This window comes from Anabrus simplex, chromosome 13, assembly GCF_040414725.1.
Source record: "Anabrus simplex isolate iqAnaSimp1 chromosome 13, ASM4041472v1, whole genome shotgun sequence".
NCBI classification, from domain to species: domain Eukaryota; kingdom Metazoa; phylum Arthropoda; class Insecta; order Orthoptera; family Tettigoniidae; genus Anabrus; species Anabrus simplex.
The window spans coordinates 45,090,733-45,107,115 of record NC_090277.1 but is presented as its reverse complement, the minus strand read 5'-3'; the positions used below and the strand labels follow the sequence as shown (position 1 = coordinate 45,107,115).

At 41.3% G+C, this 16,383-nt stretch overlaps 1 protein-coding gene across 1 annotated transcript in view; it reads left to right on the top strand.

Moving 5' to 3' along the window:
* LOC136884796 (TOX high mobility group box family member 2) overlaps positions 1 to 16,383 on the top strand; it is a 690,340-nt gene that overhangs the window by 516,532 nt on the left and 157,425 nt on the right. The window contains exon 3 of the mRNA XM_068230184.1: positions 14,011 to 14,178. Coding sequence (XP_068086285.1) covers positions 14,011 to 14,178 — 168 coding nt within the window. The remainder of the gene's footprint in view (positions 1 to 14,010; positions 14,179 to 16,383) is intronic.

Sequence of the window (16,383 nt, the reverse complement as noted above, 5' to 3'; positions counted from 1 at the left end):
CGAAAATAACTTCCGAGGATTACTAAAAGTTTGATATATAGTGGTTCGTCACATCGTTCTCTATTGGTAGAAGAAATATCTGCAGGTATACACCTAACACCCTGTATAAGTATACTTTTGTCTGTACACATCAAACACTTGCCCCACACTTATTACTACTACTACTACTACTACTACTACTAATACTACTACTACTGTGTTTTTATTCCTCCCCTGAAGGGGGAGGCGGGCCCCTTAGACGGTGACGCCGTCTCTCAGACCAGGAGATTTGCTACGGTGACGGAGATGAGCAGAGATGTTGAGAGGGTTGGCGGCCGTTGCCTATACTAGGAACTGTCCCCGCATTCGCCTTAGTGCAGGAGAATGGAAAACCACGGAGAACTATTCTCAGGACAGCCGACAGTGGGGACTAGCTCCCCTCCGTCTCCAGAATACAGAGTCGTAAAGCCACGGCAGAGCCTCGGTTGGTCGGTAGGAGTGCAGAGCTGTCGGACCAGCCGAAGCCCATTCTGAAACCCACTTCGTTGTAACCACATATAAAGTAGGCCTACTAGTATACAAAAATCGAAAGTGGGTTCAGTTAAAGTTGTATCTGGCAGTTTGTTTGGGTTTTTTTTTGTGTTTTTTTTGTTTGTTTTTTGTATAGATGTTGATTCTCATAAGAAGCCTTAAATATTTGTCCCGAATGAGTAAATTTATAATGCCAATATAGTTGGTCGGTTATTGGACATTTTCCAGTTAACTGATTCCTGGTTGTCAGTGTTTTGCCCCAGTGTGCTAAGTTGGGCTCATCAGTTGTTGTTTTTGTCTTTTTTTGATTTTTTACAATTTTTGTCGTCGCACCAACACAGTTTGGTCTTATGGTGACGATGGGATAAGAAAAACCTAGGAGTGGCCTTAGTTAAGGTACAGGCATTTGCCTGGTGTGAAAATGGGAAACACGGAAAGCCATCTTCAGGGCTGCTGAGAATGGAACTCGAACCCATTATCTACCTGCTGTAAGCTCACCACACGGCCAACTCGCCCAATGTTCCACTGTTTGTTACATAACTGAAATATTAGCTGTATCGAAAATTTATTTTTTATAAAATTTATTTTATGCCTAGTGCTATTCAGGGTGTTCTTGAGAAAGGTTTCAATATTTACAGAGGAGGCAGTACGCAACAAACGAAGGAAAAAAAGGTCCTTTAAAAATAGCTCGCAAACCCAGTATCTTCATAGTTATGGACCGTCACCACTACCATCAATGATCACCATGTTTTTTATCTACTTTTCATAACATGTGGTCGATGTGACTGCCATCAGTTGCAATACAACCACCCTACCTCGCACGGAATCACGCGTTTGTTGGAACACGCCCTGGCTGTTGCCGGATTGCATCACAGGCATTGAACATGCGTCCTCGAAATGTATCCACACTGTTTACGGAGATTGCATGTATTGTTCAATATTTGGTGTTCAGTTGGGTCGTATTGTCTTTGATGTTTGACAATACTTCCGTCTTTTCAAATTCTGCATGGCTGTTCGTTCTGCTACATCTTTCAGCATATTAATTTCTTCTGTTGCAATTTTTAAAGTTTCTATCATTACTGCTATATCATTCGCAAAAGCGAAGCAGTCGATTTCTACTCCGTTTTTCTTCTTCCCAATTCTTAAAGATCTGAACAAGTTTCTACCTTGTAGTATCTGACGCCAGTCCTGTATTACTTTCGCCAGTATGCAGTTGAGGAAAGCAACGGGAAACTATCTCAGTCCTCATTTCCCTAGTATGCCTCTTCAATGAAGCCTAAGCTATTTATGACAGCTTTTGGCGAAGCTGTGGAGGATCAAACCAGCATTCGGGCTGAGTACCCAAAAACAGTACGCAGTTGAACAAGATTGGTGAGAGTCCACCTCCCTGCTTAACACCCGTTCATCCGTTATTATTATTATTATTTATTATTATTATTATTATTTTGAAACTGTAACAGAAGACATTGAAATTAAATGACGTATGGCTTTTAGTGCCGCGAGATCCCAGGACGAGTTCGACTCGCCAGGAGGTGCAGGTCTTTTTTTATTTGACGCGCGTCGTGATGAGGATGAAATGATTATGAAGACAACACATACACCCAGCCCCCTTGCCAGGGAAGTTAACCAATGATAGTTAAAATTCCCGACCCTGCCGGGAATCGAACCCGGGACCCCTGTGATCAAAGGCCAGCACGCTATCCATTTAGCCATGGAGCCGGGCACAGAAGACATTAATATGCTGAAAGAGGGAGCAGAACAAACAGGCATGCAGAATTTGAAAAGACGGAAGTATTGTCAAACATCAAAGACAATACGACCCAACTGAACACCAAATATGGAACAATAAACCGTGTGCATAGGATCCAATCAAACGGACTAGATAGAGAGGCCTTAGCGGACAGAGGAAAAAAAAAAGGAATGGAAGTAGCTTTCCAAACCACCCGGAACATATGTAACAGGAAGGTGTTTATCTATAAATACCAAAATTCACCGTTATAACACTGTCGTCAAACCGGTATCTCTCTATGCGTCAGAATGCCTTATCCTCTGTCAGAAATGAGCGCTCGCTAAGTTAGAGCAAGAAGAGAGAAAGATTCTCCACAACATTCTTGGCCTAAACTGTAAAAACCCACGAATCTACTCCCACGTGGCGCGTCCCAGGTGGCGGATAGGGGGGCGGGGGGTCCTAACTTGCTTGACGGCGGACTTGAGGGAAATAAAATACCTCTCGCGGACCAAACACACAACTCCCTGTGGGTGGGGGACGCAGACGAAGAATACACCCACGGTATCCCCTGTCTGTCGTAAGAGGCGACTAAAAGGGGTGACCAAGGGAAGATTATATTAGAACCATGAAACTCCTTGTGATTAGTACCACCACGCGGGAAACACCACGGGTCGCTTTTCCTTTCGCGTAGTACCACTATGTTAGGTACCAAATAGGTTTGTTATTAGTAGCAAACGAGAGCGCGACGGCTTTTACAATACGTGTGATTAGTAGCACTATATGAGCGACACCATGGGATGAGGGAACCCATGGTTCTGGCTTGCCTATGATTAGTACCCACTATATGAGGAACATCACGGGATAGTACGAGTCCCTGTGGTTAGTACACTTAGGTGATGAACACCATAGGTTTGTGTTGCCTGTCAATGGCGCCGCAATATGCGAATGTGCGAATTTCATTACCTGTGAGTAGTACCACAATGTGTGGAATACCGCGAGTCTACGCTACTCTTGATTAGTACCGCAACATGACAAATACCATGGTGGTTCTACATTACCAGCGATAAGAACCATTATCAGATGCCGTTGACCTGGACATTGAACCCCTTTAGACAGCAAGCATCATCGATTCAGTATCGTGCTATAGAAGCAGCCCCTTGGTCAGTAATGCTATTGCTTTACGCCAGCTTCTGTGCATGTAAGGCACTGTGGATCGGTTCCACTGATCGTTTTAAATCCATCCATCCATCCATATCCATCCATCCATCCATCCATCCATCCATCCATCCATCCATCCATCCATCCATCCATCCATCCTCACGTTTTGAATTGTGGTCAGTGGAGGATTTGGGTTTTTTAAATTTCCCATTTCATTTCGTCTCATTTCGTACCATTAGGGGCCGATGACCTAGATGTTAGGCCCCTTTAAACAATAAGCATCAATCATCATCATCAATCAAACTGCAAAAACGGTATGTATGTTAGAAAATCCAGACAAGAAATCTACTCTAAGATAGAGAAGATCACGGACACAATGCGCAAATATAGCGCTCGCTTCTGCAGTCACCTATGGAGGACTTTCGATGGACAAAACGTATTTTTAATCATTTTGACTCAAAAACAAAAAAATTCCCTGGTACGTTAACGTCAAGAAAGGCCTACGACCACGTGACACGCACAAACGAGACCTTTTCAGTACAAGAATCGTGACTTTTGGGGCTTTGCGGGATGTGAAGTGGACAACTGGTGCAAAGTGGTCGTGCTCGACACAACGAGCTAATGAAAACCTACCGGAACAATCGAAAACTGAGTAAACGTCAGAATGTACAATAACACTTATCGTGGTCCCTAGTTAGCCGATTAGCGAATAAATAAATAAATAAATAAATAAATAAATAAATAAATAAATAAATAAATAAATAAATATTATAATTACTTGCTTCGAATTTGGCCTACTTTGGACCACAGTAAACAAATGACTTGCTGGTTAGTCCTTTTTTCTTCTCCCAGAACTTCATCATTTCGCGGTGGTTCTTCTTCTTCCCCTCTGATCACATGTTCTTGGACATTTCATTTTGTTTTTCCTGGAACCCCTTGAATTTATCTACTTTAGCACGAAACGTATCTCTATTAAAGATTACGTTTGGATTGGTGTCAACCTCTTCCATGTCTTTTCTTGTTTCTTCTATCGATTTAATAGTTGCTTTTGATTTGATGATGCAATTGAAGATTTTCTTTGTTAGTCGTATCTCCTTCATTCTTGTGAGGTGCCCATAAGACTTCAGTCTCCTCTTACGTGTCTGTCTGTCTGTCTGTCTGTCTGTCTGTCTGTCTGTCTGTCTGTCTGTCTGTCTGTCTGTCTGTCTGTCTGTCTGTCTGTCTGTCTGTCTGTCTGTCTGTCTGTCTGTCTGTCTGTCTGTCTGTCTGTCTGTCTGTCTGTCTGTGTACCATCCTTCATTTTTTCGGGCCCTAAGATCTTTCTCATGATTTTTCTTTCTTTCTTCTCTAGTTCATTCATTTCCCCTTATTCAGTATCATTCTGGACTTCAAAGTCCCTCTGGCTTCATAACAGTGATATAGTGTCTCATCTTTGCTCTGTAAGACATCGTTCTTTTATTGTATCTATTCTTTACTAATCTATAGGCTAACTCAGTCTTTCTGAACCTTCCCTGATTTGCTTCTTTATCAAGCCCATTCTTCTGGATCTATTCACCAAGATATTTAAATTTATCTGACCTCTTGATTTTCTCATACTCTGTTTCCGGACGCTTTTCTTTATTATGTTTGTTTTCTAATGTACTCTGTCTTATCATATTACATCCGGAGTCCTACTTTCTCTGCGATTTCATGTAATTTTTCAAGCATTGTTTGGGTTTCTTCTTTATCTCTTGTTAACAGTGCCTTGTCATCAACGAATGCTAAGCAATAGAGGCGGCTAAAAGGGGCGACCAAGAGATGATTGTATTAGAACCATGAAACTACTTGTGATTAGTACCACCACGCGGGGAACATCATGGGTCGCTTTTACTGGCGCGTAGTACCACTGTTAGGTACCATATCGGTTTGTGATTAGTAGCAACAGAGTGCGTTGCCGGCTTCTACAGTACCTGTGATTAGTACCACTTCAGGAGCAACACCATGGTTCTGGCTTGTCTATGGTTAGTACCCACTATATGAGGAACACCACGGGATAGTGCGGGTCCCTCTGGTTAGTACACGTATGTAATGAACACCATAGGTTTGCGTTGCCTGTAAATGGTGCCGCAATGTGCGAAACACCATAGGTCTGTATTCCATGTGTGAATTTCATTACCTGTGAGTAGTACCATACTGTGTGGAATGCCGCGAGTCTACGCTACTTTTCATTAGTATCGCAACATGACAAATACCATGGTTCTACTTTCCTAGCGATAAGTACCATTATGAGGGGCCGATGACTTGGATTTTGGACCCCTTTAGACTAAAAGCATCATCGATTCAGTATTATGCTATAGACTCAGTCCCTTGGTCAAATATACTATTGCTTCATGTCAGTTTCTGTGAATGCGAGACATTGCGAGTCGGATCCACTGATTGTTTTAAATTCATATCCATCCATTCATTCTTCGTCCTCACGTTTTGAATTCTGGTCAGTGGAGGATTTTGGACTTTTAATTTGTCATTTCATTTCGTCTCGTTTCGTATCATTATGGGCCGATGTCCTCGATGTTAGGCCCCTTTAAACAACAAGCATCATCATCATCATCATCATCATATAGTTTTCTTCCAAGTTCTCATTAAATTTTCTAAGGCAATCTTAAACAAAATCGGTGATAATTCGTCACCTTGCCTGACTTCTGTCTTTATGTCGAAGGGATATTATTATTATTATTATTATTATTATTATTATTATTATTATTATTATCAAACGGCGCTCTCTCCTCCATAGTGAAGAGTCAGGTACGCTCCAGTACAGGTAAAGGCTGGACTGGCCTGTCTAGAGTATTTGAGGTGGGCACAACCTGTGTATTTCACAAGTAATCCATACTGCCATCCAAACATAACCTTCCGGGGTCAGGAAAACCTTTATATTGGGAATTAGTTTGTGTGTGTCCGATGGCAACAGGAGGGAAAGAAAGCGAGTTTAAGATTAACTTATATTACAATCTCCGTCTTTTTATTCTCTTGACTGTTCTCTTTCGTTTCTCCCCGTTTTCGTGAGGGTGAAAACGAGACTAAGAGAACAAAGGAGAAAAGAAAGTTGAAGTATTGAAATTACAAGACGAATGACCCAATATAAAAAAAAAGATTCTTCCTCCTCTTTTTTTCCATTCTCTGTAGAGTTACAATCACCATTCTCCTCGTCTTTTCTCCCATCTTATTTCTGTTTTAAGAGCCCATTCTTAGATATATAAAGAGTGGGGAAATGGAAGTAGAAAAACATTTCCCTCTTCTTTTATTTAAAGAGAATAAGAAAGATAGAATGTGTTGAAAGCTTTGAGAATGAAAGTGAAGAAGACATACGAACACACACGCGCACAATATTGTATATATATCCAATATGAGGGACCCATTTTCTCTTTTCCAATTTTGAAGGAATTAGGTAGATTTTATTCTCTTCAATAAAGAAAGATAAGAATCTTTTCATTCCTGTTCTGGGCAGGAAATAAAATCGCACGCGCACGCATGTATGTGTGTGATAGAATAGGGGGTGAAGAATAAGAATGAGACGGAAGAATAGTATATATAGGCAAAAGTTGTTAAAAGACGACTATAAGCCACTGCACGCGCGTGTGTGTGTTTTTGTTATATCCTTGTAGATGTTATACTGGTATAAAGGAATACAATTGCGAACGATAAAAGAGAAGTATAAAAGGAGAGGGGTAGAGCGTTTTTTTTCTTTCCCCGAAGATTGCAAAGTCTATTATGTCTAGTGGAGTGGTAAATATAGAACTACTGTTACAGTCAGTCTTTTACTTCAACCTGTATTTCATTATAATACTCCACTATGACTCTGGATTACCCACTTCTACTGCAGTAGAGAAAATTGTTCTTTAACAGTTTAAATAGTTCGAAGAATGTGTTAATGATTCTTTTATGGTCACTTATTCCTTTTAAAACTGTACTATAGTTTCCTTTCTTTTCATTAACGGTATTTATAAAAATTTATTAGGTTCCACACAGCTTGGATTAATTGTTGGACACGCTGATGTATTTTCCCCCTCCGTATTTAGAGACGATATGGTTCTATTTTTTTTTTCTATTTATTAGCATACTAGCAGTTTCCAGCTGGCTCCGCCCGCAATGTACAAAGTATGATGTTGTTCGTTACTATCCTCACGGATGTATTTTGCAAAGTTTCAAGTTTCAAGTTAAAGCACATGATCTGCTGTGGTGATAGAATGTAATATTATGTCAACAAAACACTTGAAAATACATCACACAAAGAAATTGAATTAAACGTTCCTTGGAACAACACTACGGGCCGAACTGTTAAAAAGTCCTTCGACAAATGTACTCATAACTTTTCTCAGAATCAATCAATTTAAGTAGTTATTGCCTCAAAAGAAAGCGTTTGATCCACTGAGTGTTTTTAGACCAAAACAAACTGCGTACCTCAATTACAATGAAATTAATATATGATTGCTTTAATGAGAAAAAATGTTGAAGAAATGAGACGTCAAATTGAATGTGCACTCATAACTTTCCTCAGAATCAACCAATTTGAATAGTTAACAGCTGAAATGAAAGAGCTTGATCCACTGAGTGTTCTTAGGCCAAAACGAACTCCGTACCTCAATTAGAACCAAAGATGTGATTGCTTCAAAGAGACAAAAACTGAAAAATCAAATAATTTGAGGAAGGCGGAAGTTAAGTGATTTATAGTGCCTGATTACAAATCTGTGCATGAATACCTTTCAGTTTTAAAGATGAAGGAAATCGACTGGATAAAATAGCCGGACTGACTGACTTTAGTTTTCATAATTTTTTTAATAGGTAGATGGACAAATCCATGTTTACAGGTGTGACAATCGCAACAGTAAAATTTGTGATAACGGTTAGAAAATTATAACTTTTAATTTCCGCTAACGTCCGTCTCTGTGGTGTAGTGGTTAGTGTGATTAGCTACCACCCTTGGAGGCCTGGGTTCGATTCACGGCTCAGCCACGAAATTTGAAAACTGGAACGGGGTCCACTCAGCCTCTGGAGGCCAAATGAGTATAATGGGTTCAAATCCCACTTCAGCCATCCTCGAAGTACTTTCCCGTGGTTTCCCACTTCATCTCCAGGGAAATGCTGGGATGGTATCTAACTTAAGGTCACGGCCGCTTCCTTCACTATCATTTCAAATCCTCCCATCCCCCACAAGGCAGTACAGCAAGTGAGGCAGCCTGCTGGAGATACTGGGCCTCCTCCCCACTTGTATCCCTGACCAAATGTCTCGCGCTCCAGGACACTGCTGTTGAGGTGGTAGAGGTGGGATCCCTCGCTAAGTCAGAGGGGGAAAAACTAATCGTGAACGGTAAATGTAATAATAATAATAATAATAATAATAATAATAATAATAATAATAATAATAATCCACAGCCTGTTTCCAGTCATTCAACCGGGTCAGGAATGGAATTAATGAAGCTCCCATCTAGCGGCGAGGTTAGGAATTGTGCCGGCTGCTGAAGCCTGTCGCACTCTTCTGGGGCAATTTTTAATGACAGGTGAAATGAAATGATATTGGAGAGTGTTGCTGCAATGAAATATGACAGGGAAAACCGGAGTACCCGGAGAAAAACCTGTCCCATCTCCGCTTCGTCCAGCACAAATCTCACATGGATTGAACGGGATTTGAACCACGGAACCCAGCGGTGAGAGGCCGGCGCCTTGCCGCTTGAGCCACGGAGGCTGTAATAATAATAATAATAATAATAATAATAATAATAATAATAATAATAATAATAATAATAATAATAATAATTTTCACTAACCTTGAAAATATACAGCTATACTTGCTTAATAACCACACTGATTAAATTGTTTCCTACCACTGAATTAATAACGGTAGAAAATGAATAACATATGGTTATGGTGTGACAGGAAAAGGACCCGTTTGTGTCTGCCGAGTTCAATGCCTGATTTCTGTGAATCTTTCCACTTGAATGACATCGGAATTTATTAAACTAGACAGAAAATCGTCGGGATCAAGGTTATGTAAAAATGTAAATATTTCTTTCGTAGCATTCACAGAAAAAGTCGTTAACATTATCGCATATACTTTTCGTAATTTCCGAGGCCGATATTTCAGTTATCCAGAACATGAATGATATTTTATTTTCACACATAAATATAGGCTCTTTAAAATGATATGAAAATGATGTGGGTTGTTCGCAATATTATTGAGATAATACTTAAAATGCTAATTTTATTTTTATTCGACCGGGCGAATTGGCCATGCGCTTAGGGGCGAGTAGCTGTGAGCTTACATCCGAGAGATAGCGGGTTTCGAGCCCCACTGTCGGCAGCCCTGAAGATGGTTTTCCGTGGTTTCCCATTCTTCACACCAGGCAAATTCTGGCTGGGGCTGTACCTTAATTAAACCCATGGCCGCTTCCGTCCCATTCCTAGGTCTTTCCTATCCCATCGTCGCCATAAGACGTATCTGTGTCGGTGCGACGTAAAGCTAATTCAAAAAAAATATTCTTATTCGAAAAGTATTTTAATTCATTTGGAATAATTCCAATGTATGGGCCCGTGAATGATATACGAATAAAAAGTGATGTCAGATAAATATGTCTTATAATGTCTGTCGCTCATGGCCATCCGTCAACGGTTGCTAGGTAATATTGCGTCACGCATATTGTATCGCTAATTTCAAATGAGCCGTCGCCATATGACATAATTATGTCATACTTTAAGTTAGGAAACAAATCATAAATTAATTCTATTTACTCACTTGAAGAAGTCTGGATTTTTTCGAAAGCAGCAGTGTTTATTATATTGTAATGATTACTATGGTGTGATTGAGCTCCTGCAAGAAGCACGCAAATGTTCTTCAAGCAGGTAGCAACACAGTGCGTGTTCACCTGAAATCTCATGTCGATTGTATTTCGTAGATACAGGGTTCCTAAAATTAAGGTACGAGTTCCAGAAACTAAACTAATTAATTTTAATGCAATTACTAGAGGACGCACAAAGTTCTGAAAACAGTAGTGACTTTCAGAATACTTCTTAATTTGGAGAAGTAGATTAAATGTGGACTATAGCTCATTCCATGTTAAGAAAACAGTACAGTATTACTCTTATGACAACAGGGTTGCCATATCGAACGGCTCTGCTCAACACCATCCCGGGAAACGGTGGCACATAAATTTGTGACATTTAGTATTCAAGTTCAATACAAAAAGCGGAAGAAACTAAGCTACAAATTATTTTTATAAACTAAAGGTTACGGGGGTTTACAGGGCTATTTTCTGTTTGTATAGAATCAGAGGTAAACTACAGCACATAAAAAACCTTAGCATTGAAGTGCGAGGCAAACTGAGGGAGAAAATAGGCAAATAATTTCGATGGGTTCGAGGGATGAGGAGCCGGCCCCATGGTGTAGGGGTAGTGTGCCTGCCTCTTACCTGGAGGCCCCGGGTTCGATTCCCGGCCAGGTCAGGGATTTTTACCTGTACCTGAGGGCTGGTTCGAGGTCCACTCCGCCTACGTGATTAGAATTGAGGGGCTATCTGACGGTGAGGTAGTGGCCCGGGTCTAGAAAGCCAAGAATAACTGCAGGGAGGATTCGTCGTGCTGACCACACGACACCTCGTAATCTGCAGGCCTTAGGGCTGAGCAGCGGTCGCTTGGTAGGCCAAGGCCCTTCAAGGGCTGTAATGCCATGGAGATTGGTTTGGTTTGTTCGAGGGAAGAGGGGTGCATTTAATTGCATTTAATAAATTTCTCCAGTCAATAAAGGCAAGAAAACCGACCCAACAAATAAATACTGTAGATTACTCTACAAAAGATCACAGTATTAATGTTTTTTTTTTTTTTTTTAAGAAAATTACACACGTTGGCTTATCGCATAACCCTCACTTAATACAATTACGCACTGATTAAAGCCTAAAAACGCACACGCAACAAATAAATACTGTAAACAAGTTCACTAAAGAAGTGAGCTGCCAGTGGTTCACGCAGTGAGGGACTACACGAGCAACACAGAAGAAGGAAAATCAAGGAAGTCAACGAAGCGATGGCTGATACCACCATTGTGCTTCCTCCCTACAAAGTACAGTATAATATCCCCTAATCACGAGCAATTATGGGTGTCTAAGAGGGGATGTGTTCACTCCGTGTAGGTCCTTAATAGCAATACTGTTTTCTTAACGTGGAATGAGCTATAATAAATGTGTTTCCAGAACATGTTAGTTACTATTGAATTCTACCTGTCATTGTTACAAATAAAACTCCGTGTGTTTTATTACTCTTAATTTATTTCAGGGTCACGCACACAATTCTATTCAACCATGAACGGTCATGCGTGCTAATTGCTGGCTATTTACAAGTCTCTGTTCTTTTCACACAGCGGGTGGTCCGGCTCATTTCTACCTGAGAGAGCTTCACTCCTGATGGGCAGGCGTTTCACTTGCGCTCACAAGTCCGTCACCCCGTACAGCAACTGCATGCAGACAGCTAGGTTTGAACAGAGGCTACTGGCCGCACAACACCCGACGATTGTTCCTTGGTTCGAGTCTGGAGACATTCCAGTAATTCACATAGTCAAACGTGGTGCACAACTTAGCTGCTCTAATCGCCGACTCGTGACGATCCTCAGTCCAACCACTCACTGGTCTCTCCGACGCAACAAACACAACTCCTCATTCAGACCTCGGCGGGACACTACACCTCTGTCGCCCTTAGCCCAGCTACCAAACTTCAACACACTGAGTCTCATACTGACAACAACACTGACTGCCCGCGGCTAGCCTCCCTTTTTATAGCTCGAGCGATGTGTACCAGAATATTCGCGATGTGGCTAGAGACCGAACATTATCGTTGTGTGTTCCAGAAACTCGTAGGTAAACCAGCCGACGAGAACAATACACGGAAAGGCCGGCCCTGACATCCAGGCCAGCTGAGAGATCGCCAGTCATCTGACTCACTAGCCCCTTCGAGGAAGTACCGAAAGGGTCTCCCACAGGGCTGGCGCCCAAAGGTGAGCACATACGTACAGGAAATCCTAAAGGAAAAAGCCTCCGGGATTTCCTTCGGGATTTTCTCTACCGAACCCTCGCCCACACACGGAGAGGATTTTTCTCAAGGGAAAGACCTTGGAGATTTTCTCCAGGTGAACACATAAGTTCTGTGTTGACTGCTGGTGGCTGTTGGTTGTTCTCATGGTTTTGCCATTTGTTTTCATCATGGCCTCAATGGATGATATTCTGGCGGCTGTCGGTTATGTGATTGCATAGGACTACTTTCGCAAGAAAAGGCGCAGAAGAGGTGTATGGTTCAAGGAGAGGCTTTTGAAGAGAAACGTGTATTCCTTCAAAAATCGAATTACTGAACTGTAGGTTTTCCCGAAAGATATCCACAAGTACTTGAGGACGGACCACGATACATATTTGCATCTTCTTTCATCGGTCACCCCTTGTACGGTTATGAGGCAAGCCATTCCCTCCCACGAAACACTCTGAGATTCTTGGCTTAATAAACACAGCGAGAGACTGAAAAAATCCGACCTCAAGGCTAAAAAGAATTGATTCTTGTTCGGAATTGTTGGTTCTTTCTCCAGCCACCGCGGCCTCAAGGACACCGCCACACACGTTGGGGAAAAACTCAAGGCTTGGACTGTTCAGGCCGTACCTTGAGGTTTTTTCTTTCTTTGTTACGTCGCACCGACAAAGAGGGGTCTTATGGCGACGAACCTTGAGCAAATCCCGCTCATGTATATATATATACTGTAGTGTTATTTTTAAAAGTTTGAAGAAATGAAGGTCCTATTTTTGGTAGTTGGTTCATATTTCTCTAAAAAGATGATCGTCGGAAAATTATACTGCATCCAACATTTAATATAATGAAGCAAAAGCAAAGTCACCTTCGTACAGGCCATGAAAACCCTTGGAGGAGTGGAAGGTAAAGGCTTCCATCATTGTTAACCTCGGCACTTGGTGGGGTAGAGTGGTTAGCTCTACGCCCAGCCGCCTTTGCCCCCAGGAATTAACTTGGTACTCATTTTTGGTGTAGGCTGAGTGAACCTCAGGGCCATATGCACCTCCGGAAGTGGAAATCTCGTTTCTTAAATTTTACGACTTCCTGACGGGGATTCGAACCCGTCCTTCCAGGTGAACCAGGTAGCCCCTAATATAATGAAGACTTACCAAAAACATTTACAATACGATGTGTGCCGAGCGAGTGGCTGCCCGGTTTGCGTTACGTAGCTGTCAGCTTGCATTCGGAAGTTATTGGGTTCGAACCCCACTATCGGCATCCCTGAAGATGGTTTTCCGTGCTTTCTCATTTTCACAGCAGACAAGTGGTGGGGCTGTAACCTAGCCTTTTCCTATCCCCCCGTCGCCCGAAGATCTGTCTGTGTCTGCGCGACGTAAAACCAATTGTAAAAAAAATTATTTATTTATTTATTTATTTATTTATTTATTTATTTATTTATTTATTTATTTATTTATTTATTTATTTATTTATTTATTTATTTATTTATTTATTTATTTGCGATCTGATTTCAGATGGAATGTCTCCCCTACGTATAATGCATTTCTACTTCTTGTTGTCATCTCATCTTTCCTTTCTGTTTGCAGACATTCCACACCCCGAGTTTCGGTGACGAGGAATTTGATATTCCTCCCATAAATCCACACGGACATCCGCAGCAACAACAACAGCAGCAGCAGCAACAACAACAGCAACAGAACGGAAATCAACAACAACAACAACAACATAGCATGGCCAGTTATCAGCAATCGCAGGTAAGTGTTATACATCTAGAATATCCTATCCCTGTGTTACGGTCGCAGAGAGTTCTGTACTGCCTTGACCGCTCACTTACAGCATCACTAGCGGCTGGACTGCCAATAGTACTTCGGATTTATGTCTTGCTCCCAGTGATTTTCATCTTTTCTTGCACTTCAAGAAATTCCTGTCCTCCTGTCAGCATTTTCACGCGTACGAAGAGCTGAAGACGAATGTCACACGCTGGTTCTATTCCCAGGCGGTAGACTTTAACACCGGCGTACAAAAGTTGATTCCAAAATATGACAAGTATCCCAGTTCTGGTGGTGATTATGTCGAAAAATAGCTTCAACATTGCTGAGTCGGGTGTCAATAAAGCTTTTCATGTAATATGTTGTCTTTTTATTTATTTATTTATTTTTATAGCGAAACTTAATGATATAGATGTTGATTCCCATAGGGAACTGAAATATTTGTCCTGAATGAGTAAATTTATAATACCAATATAATTTTTTGCTAGTTGCTTTACGTCGCACCGACACAGATAGGTCTTATGGCGACGATGGGACAGGAAAGGGCTAGGAGTGGGAAGGAAGCGGCCATGGCCTTAATTAAGGTACAGCCCCAGCATTTGCCTGGTGTGAAAATGGGAAACCACGGAAAACCATTTTCAGGGCTGCCGACAGTGGGGTTCGAACCTACTATCTCCCGAATACTGGATACTGGCCGCACTTAAGCGACTGCAGCTATCGAGCTCGGTAATACCAATATAATGGTCCGTTACTGGACATTATAAATTTTTCAGCTAATCATTCTTGGTCTTGGTAGGTGTGCTAAGGACCAACTGATGAGCCCAACATAGCACATGAGGGCGAAACGCAGGCAACCAAGAATGAGTTAGCTGGAAAATTTATATGTCCAGTAACGGACCATTATATTGGTATTATAGGGAGACTTAAGCCTACTTTCTGGATGGCCCTCGTAGAAAGGAGAATAACAGTGGTGGAATGCTCATTGCCATGAAGTCTGAATACCACGGGAAATAGATTGATTCCGTTTCGAAAAGCTGATTCAAAAATATGTGAAGCATACGTCCTACAGGATATTAGAGTGTCCAGCGAGACTGAGTGAACGAGAGAGGAGAGATAACGCGCTCTCAATTCCGGTCCTGTGTGTTCTCTACATTCCCTCTCCTGTAATAACCGGGCCCTGGCATGCAGAGGCGAGGGGGGAGACAAAAGCGATGATGGACACATTTCTTATCGTCAATATTACAGCGCACATAACTGGCAATTTATACACAATTGAACAGCATCCTTTACAAATCACACTTGTTTGCATTCTTGTTGTCTGACAGGAAGTGGAAATATTTACAACTGTCATTATTTCATTCGTTCTGCTATCTCAACGCACTACCGGTTTCTCGGCAAATGTATGCAATAAGGAAGGAACAACAGGGGAGGAAGACAAAAATCCTTTGTACTTCGTTTTGAGTCTGGCTCTTTGATCTTGGTATTAGTATAAAAGCTCAGAGCCTAGATTCACCAGTCTCCAAAAAATCGCCTTAAAAATGGGATTACAAATATCCTTTCAGAAAACTGAGAGCATTCCCACAAAAAACCCTGAGCATAAATAAAGTCTTCATAAATGATTAAAAAATCCAAAATTCTAGCACTACAGACAAGCAACTCAATGTTGAAAACATCCTAGGGATATGAGCTACAAATTTTAGGTAAATAAAATGAAGTATGAGAGAGTAGCAAAACAAAAAAGGAATATGGGTAGGACACGTAGCTCGACAAGACTACTATACGCGAACTTTTTCTTGAGCCCGATTTTTACGGGGTGAGGAGTAAGGAGGGAGCGCTGTCGGTTCCGGTTATACTGCCAACTGGATGGAAATGAAATCTGAATTGAATTGATAATATGATCGATCGATATGAATTTTCTAAACATTTATTATCTTACGTCAACAACTGTGTCACACATATATTATTTAACATTATATAACATTTTTCGATGCGAATCTTGTTCCTAGCATTGATGATATAGTTTGGCTTTGCTGTGTAAACAACAACAGTACTAGTTCGTAAAGTGTACGCCAGATGTCGCACAGCGATGAATAAGCGATTCATCGTTTGTGTTTCAAAGGTTGCCAATATGGATGTCGAAGATAACCGAGGTCTACCGATTCAGCACTAGCAAATAGCTTAATATGATAA